This window comes from Trypanosoma theileri (assembly GCF_002087225.1).
Source record: "Trypanosoma theileri isolate Edinburgh chromosome Unknown TM35_Tth_8_V1, whole genome shotgun sequence".
Classification (NCBI taxonomy): Eukaryota; Euglenozoa; class Kinetoplastea; order Trypanosomatida; family Trypanosomatidae; genus Trypanosoma; species Trypanosoma theileri.
The window spans coordinates 92,252-98,117 of record NW_021639850.1 but is presented as its reverse complement, the minus strand read 5'-3'; the positions used below and the strand labels follow the sequence as shown (position 1 = coordinate 98,117).

General features: G+C 37.1%; 4 protein-coding genes across 4 annotated transcripts; all 4 read right to left on the bottom strand.

Moving 5' to 3' along the window:
• Positions 1-222: 222 nt before the first annotated feature.
• On the bottom strand, positions 223-1,875 carry TM35_000081380 (putative ATP-dependent chaperone; the record flags this gene model as incomplete). Its single annotated transcript, XM_029024003.1, has 1 exon — positions 223-1,875. One exon carries the CDS (start codon positions 1,873-1,875, stop codon positions 223-225), a length of 1,653 nt encoding a protein of 550 aa, XP_028884406.1.
• Positions 1,876-2,316: 441 nt separating this feature from the next.
• TM35_000081370 (putative selenophosphate synthetase) lies at positions 2,317-3,456 on the bottom strand (the record flags this gene model as incomplete). The annotated part of the gene is made up of 1 exon (XM_029024002.1): positions 2,317-3,456. One exon carries the CDS (start codon positions 3,454-3,456, stop codon positions 2,317-2,319), a length of 1,140 nt encoding a protein of 379 aa, XP_028884405.1.
• A 318-nt stretch (positions 3,457-3,774) lies between these two features.
• TM35_000081360 (branch point binding protein) lies at positions 3,775-4,584 on the bottom strand (the record flags this gene model as incomplete). Its single annotated transcript, XM_029024001.1, has 1 exon — positions 3,775-4,584. The coding sequence occupies one exon, from the start codon at positions 4,582-4,584 to the stop codon at positions 3,775-3,777; it is 810 nt and encodes a 269-aa protein (XP_028884404.1).
• A 172-nt stretch (positions 4,585-4,756) lies between these two features.
• TM35_000081350 (macrocin-O-methyltransferase domain-containing protein) lies at positions 4,757-5,767 on the bottom strand (the record flags this gene model as incomplete). The annotated part of the gene is made up of 1 exon (XM_029024000.1): positions 4,757-5,767. One exon carries the CDS (start codon positions 5,765-5,767, stop codon positions 4,757-4,759), a length of 1,011 nt encoding a protein of 336 aa, XP_028884403.1.
• Positions 5,768-5,866: the final 99 nt, after the last annotated feature.

Genomic DNA, 5,866 nt, shown 5'->3' with positions numbered 1-5,866 from the left:
AAAAAAAAAAAAAAAAACTATGAACTGCAAATAAAAAAAAGAAAAAAGTAAGAAAAAAAAAGTCCTATAATAAACAACCCCATCCCCTTTACGCAGACTTTATTTGCAATATTGCAAACAAAATAATCAAAAAAAAAAAAAAAAAAAAAAAAAAAAAAAAAAAAAAAAAAAACACGTATCGATGAAAAATTATTGCGATTTCAAGAAATAAAAAAAAATTTATCACTGAGAGTTTTTGTAGATGGCAGAGAGTAATTCATTCTGCAGTTCAGCTGGAGTTCTGGGTATTTCTTTCGCAGTATCTTTTTCAGGAATCGAAAGAGTAGCCTTAAAAACACCATCCTCTGATATTGATTGGAATGACTTCATCATATTCTTCATGGCATCAGGTTCTAGGGGTCCAAAGAAAACTCTTCGGTCAATACGACCAGGTCTCAATAAAGCATTTGGTGAAGGTAAACGAGATGCATCATTAGTCGTAATAACAAGTACTCTTCCTTCACTACTTGCAATACCATCAATAGCATTAAGTAAAGCACTCAAAGATACCCCAGAATCTCGACCTCCACCAACTTCTGTATTTACAACAGCTCTACTATTACTACTAGTAGTGGTAGATGATAGAGCCTCTGAAGAAGCAGTAGGAGTAGAAGAATTAGTAGTAGTAGTAGGTGATGCCTTTATAGCTGTTTCCAGATCTTCAATAACAAGAAGACTCTTGGGAGGTACAGAATTAATTAATCCAATAAGTGCAGCATCATCAAGTTCTTTTGACTGAAGTGAAAGTAAGTAAATAGGCAATGAAAACTCACTCGCTAAGGCGAGAATAAAACTTGTTTTCCCTGTACCAGGAGGTCCTTCAAAAAGGTATCCACGACGCCAAGGGACACCAAGTGACATGTATAAAGATTTTGAACGTAGAAAGACTCTCGCCTCTTCCACAATAGACATGGTACTATCAGGTAAATATAATGTTGATAATGTTCTCGGTAGTCGTTTTGCGAGAAATTCCCATCGGTTACCCCACCCACTTGGAAGATAAAGTCGTACACTATTTCGTGACTGCTCTTCCCATGAAGTTCGTACATCATCCATAAAATTACGCACTATACTTCGATCTCGTGTAAAGAAAACTAATTGTAGTATTTCATCTTCTCTATCCATACGTGAAGAAGAACGATACTGTTTAGAAGTATCAATGGAACGAGTAATCCAAAGACGTGTACCTTTATATTTTATATAATGATCTCCAAATCCTGGAACGAATTCATTCTCAATTTCAATTTCTTCACGATGTCCTCCTTCCTCTATTAGGGTTTCTTCTTTAACAGAAATTGGCATTAATGAGATATTTCGAGATCTTTTTCCCTGTGGTTGACGTCCCATCCAATTCATAATCATAGCATATTCTTCACGAGAGGAACGAACCTCAAGTGTAATAAAGAGAGCTTCCTTTATTTTTTTCCCAAGGTTCTCTTTCTGAGCACTGAAGGCTTCCCAGATAGCTGTTAATATAAGAATCATGACTGCTAACGAGACAGCCTCAGGGTTAAAAAAAGCACGTTTACTAGAACCAGATTCTACTTTTGTATCACCACCTTCTTTTCCATTAGAATTTTCATTTCCAGAAAATTTTCTTCTCCTTCTTCCTCTTCGTCCATCTCTTCTAGATTGAACATTGTCACTCCCATTATCGTTAATATTATTACCAGTAACTACATTACGTCCACTCAAAGCGGCGAAAAGACCTGTAGGTGAGGTTAATAACGCCTGAGGATCTGGTAGTGTAAATGAATGCCCAGAGTTTAGTATTGGGTTACGCCCAGAGGGTACGGGGAGTAGCAGCGCAACAACACGAGTGGAGTGTCGTCGCATTGGAAACTTGTTTTCCCCCACTTCTTTTCTTTTCTTTTCTTTTTTCTCTCTTTATATATTAAGAAGAAACGTTAAGGTTAAAAAGAGAGTCTGTTCCAGACATAGTTAAAAAAAACAACAACAACAAGAAAAAAAAAAAAATGGTGCTTAACCACCCCCCTAGTAAAAAAAAAAAAAAATGATGGGAATTGTAAAAAATAAAAAAAAAAAAGACTCTCCAATAGTGAGGGAAAAAAGTGAAAAAAGAAAGATTTCTATTGATCCATGTCGTTCAGTTTATTCCTAATTAATTTGTTTTTAATTTGTAAATAAACAAATAAAAAAAAAAGCCGACGTTTTTTTTTTTCTCTTCCTTTACAGGGAATCTCAACATGTATCGAAAAAAAAAAAAAAAAAAACCGTTTCCCAAAACAATATTTCTCGTAGTTTCCCGTAAACCTTTCAAACTTCAATAATTTCATATCCCTCTCTTAACATCGCCCTCGATGATGATGGTGATTGATCTTCACGTAAGACTACATTCCCAACAATCCACGCTAGTTCCCCATCAGCTTCAATAAGTTCCTTGATATATTTCTCTGCAGTAACACGATCTCCAAAAGCCACGAGTAAACCACCACTCGTTTCTGCTGAATATCCCTCAAAGAGTCGATACTTATCAGACATGAGTTTTGAAGCCTTCACAGCTCCCTTGTAGATGGGAAGTTTGTCAAGGACAATACAAACATTCTCTTCCTGTGCCGCAGCAAGATTTCCAGCGTGTCCCAATATTCCAAAACCTGTAACATCTGTAGCTCCATGGGCTCCATATTTTCGCATTAATCTTGCCGCAGCTCGATTTAAACGTTTCATACTATCTGTTGCTGCATTGTATAGTATTTCTATTTCTTCATCTGTCATTTTCCCCTTGATGGTTTCTTCAAAAATAGTAGAAGGTCTATTTAACCATTGTTTAACATTAACTGCAATTTGATTACCAAGTGGTTTTGTCAATACCATCACATCACCAGGTTGTAATCCTGTAGGACGCACCATCTCAGACTCTGATACAACACTTGTGGCTATTCCACCAATAAGAGGCCATGGGTTCATTACAGTTTGTCCACCTGTTACATCTGAATCAGCCAAACGAACATGATCAACAAAACCATTTAACATTTCTCGTGTGGTTACTTCCCGTTCTAATTCATCCATATCAACACTAGCTGCTAAAAGCATTAAAACAGTGTCACAACGATCAATACCCATACTATATAGATCAGAAAGTACATTTGCAGCACCAATTTGTCCTTGTAAGTATGGATCTTCCACACTTGGAAAGAAAAAATCTGTAGTTGAAACCATAAATAAGTCTTCTCCATGCTCATTTTTTTGTTGAAGTTTAACAATACTACAGTCCATCCCAACATCCTTTTGTCCTGGTGTAGTACAAACTGTTTGCAAGAGTGATAACAGTTTGGGTTGCGGTAGTTTACAACTACATCCCTTTAGACGAGTGTAATCTGTAAGCATAAATTCTGAAGGAAGTCCAATTTCAGTAGGATCAAATCGAGTCCTCTTCTTACCATTTGATTTTGACATCTTTATCAAAAACTTTTAATAATAGCCCCTATAATTTCCAAGACTTGAAATATCATCAAATATAAAATATTAAAAAACAACAACAACAACAACAAAAGAAAAGAACACAATGACAAAATCAAGATTAGCAGAAATAAAATAAAATATTAACAGAAACAACCCTCTTAAAAAAGGAAAAACACACACAAACACACACACACACACACAGACATATTAAACTCAGAAGGTTGGTACCAGATATTACTTGAGGACTTCACACATTTTTTCGTCACCTTTCCTCTCGAATACTCTTCTCTTCCTTCTCTTTGCCTTTCAGCATTAAAGTTCATCCAAAAACTCTTGCACGTCTGCATCGAGTTCCTCTTCACGTGGGTGTTTTTCACCAGGCCTCGCCCTCTCCGTTGGTTCCTTCTCAATAGATGAGACCCAAGTGCGGGGGTCGTAACGGCCTTCAATCTGTGCCATTCGTTTCCTATTATTCTCACGAAATTCCTGTGCTTCTGGATCATCAGATAAAATCCATTCAATACGCTCCATTGCGTGTTGAAGAGCCTGTTCGTTAGGGGCTGTTATGCGAGCGTGTGGTTCCTCCAGTGCGATACGTGCCGCATTGGCGCTTGTGTCTTTTAATGGATTTGTAATACCGCGACCGGCCAGTACAATTTTACACTTTGTCTTTTGCTCCAACTCCTGATGGACCATCCCACGGGCTCCTAAAATAGCCCCATAGGCGCCATTATCCATTTCCTCCTGTGTGAAATAACGTTTACGTACAATTTCTTTCTTTTGCGCACCATGCTGTGGTCCCATCTCTGCAATTTGTCGCAAAAGGCTTGTAAGTTCATCCATGACTTTACGTCTTTTTTCAGCAACAAGTTCATCAGGTGTGTTTGTGCGTTGTCCATCACTGTTGTATTCAGGTTCAACAGGGATATTTACAAAATACTCATCACAGCGTTTGGTTTCAATGAGACGGTTAAGATCAATGGAAAGCACACGAAGAAGAAATGCCTTGAGAAATTGACCCTCATCATACAGAAGTAATTCCGGCGGAATATAGCTAGGAATAAGTAGATTTGTATAGCGTTCTGAACTCCACCGCGATGCTTTTGGCGTCTCTTCCGTCATTCTTCAATCACTCACTGCTGATGATAAGAACCAAAAAAAAAAAAAAAAAAAAAAAAAAAAAAGAATACAACAAAAACAATAAACAAACATAGTAAACAACAAAACAACAAAAAAAATAGACACACACACACAAACACAATAAAAAAGTTATTGTGACTTCCTTTTTTCCTTATTATGATTTTGTAAAGTACACAGCATTCCCATCTACTGGATGGAGCTGTAATGACTTTTCCATACCCGTTACTGATGTCTTTTCTCTGTGACAAAACTCATCCACCGCCTTTGCACACCCATTCCAATAGTAGTAATCATCTACTTGAACCACACCTCCTTTGGCAACCTTTGGCCACGCAAGTTCCAATACACACTTCGTCGATTCATACCAATCAGCATCCACATGTAGCATCACTATACCTTCCTTAGGGATTTCTTTTAATATACTTGGCATGGTTTCATGAAACATTCCTGGAATAATTATTAATTGATCTTCCACGTTAAAGTTTCTCGCGAGTTGTCGAACATTATCTTGCAATGCACTACATGTTCCACTTCCCCATGAATTTGCCTCCAAGGAAGTATTATTATTATTATTATTATTATTATGGCTACTACTCAGTACATCAACTAATGTGGGATCTGGCATTCCATTAAAAGTATCAAAGGCGTATACTTTTCGCGGTTGTTTACTATAATGTGCCGCCACTACTGCAAGTAAAACTGCTGATCCCCCACCTGCAACACCACATTCCATTAAAACACCTTCATTTTTATTATTAGAGCATATCTCTTTTGCTAAATGATATAAACTATATAATCTTGTCCATGAAAGCATCGTATGGTCTAATAGAGCATCACACAATAAAGCAAAAAGTGGTTCTCCTTTCATTACTTCTTCTGGTGGAAGTAAAATTGAGCGAGCTATTCCATTAATTTCATAAAGAAGATTTCGTGCTGGAATGTTATTAGGGAAATGACGTAACTCCTCTAAGAGAGCCTGCCGAGCATGCAATACATCTTTCCTACCTGCTAAAAAGCATAAGGCACGACAATAATCAACATTTTCTTCATTTTGACGTAATTTTTTCTTTTCATTTAATTGTTTCAGTAATTCTGTATGCTTCCCTGAGTTAATGGCAGTCACCACTTCAGCAATACTGCGGCGACAGAGAGACCTGGAGAGCATTCCGCCTCTCCCTCTTTTTTTCTTTCTTTTTTTTTTTTGTTCTCTCTTCGACTCTTGCCCTTTACAAATAAGGAAAAAAAAGAGATTGAGAAAGAAGAA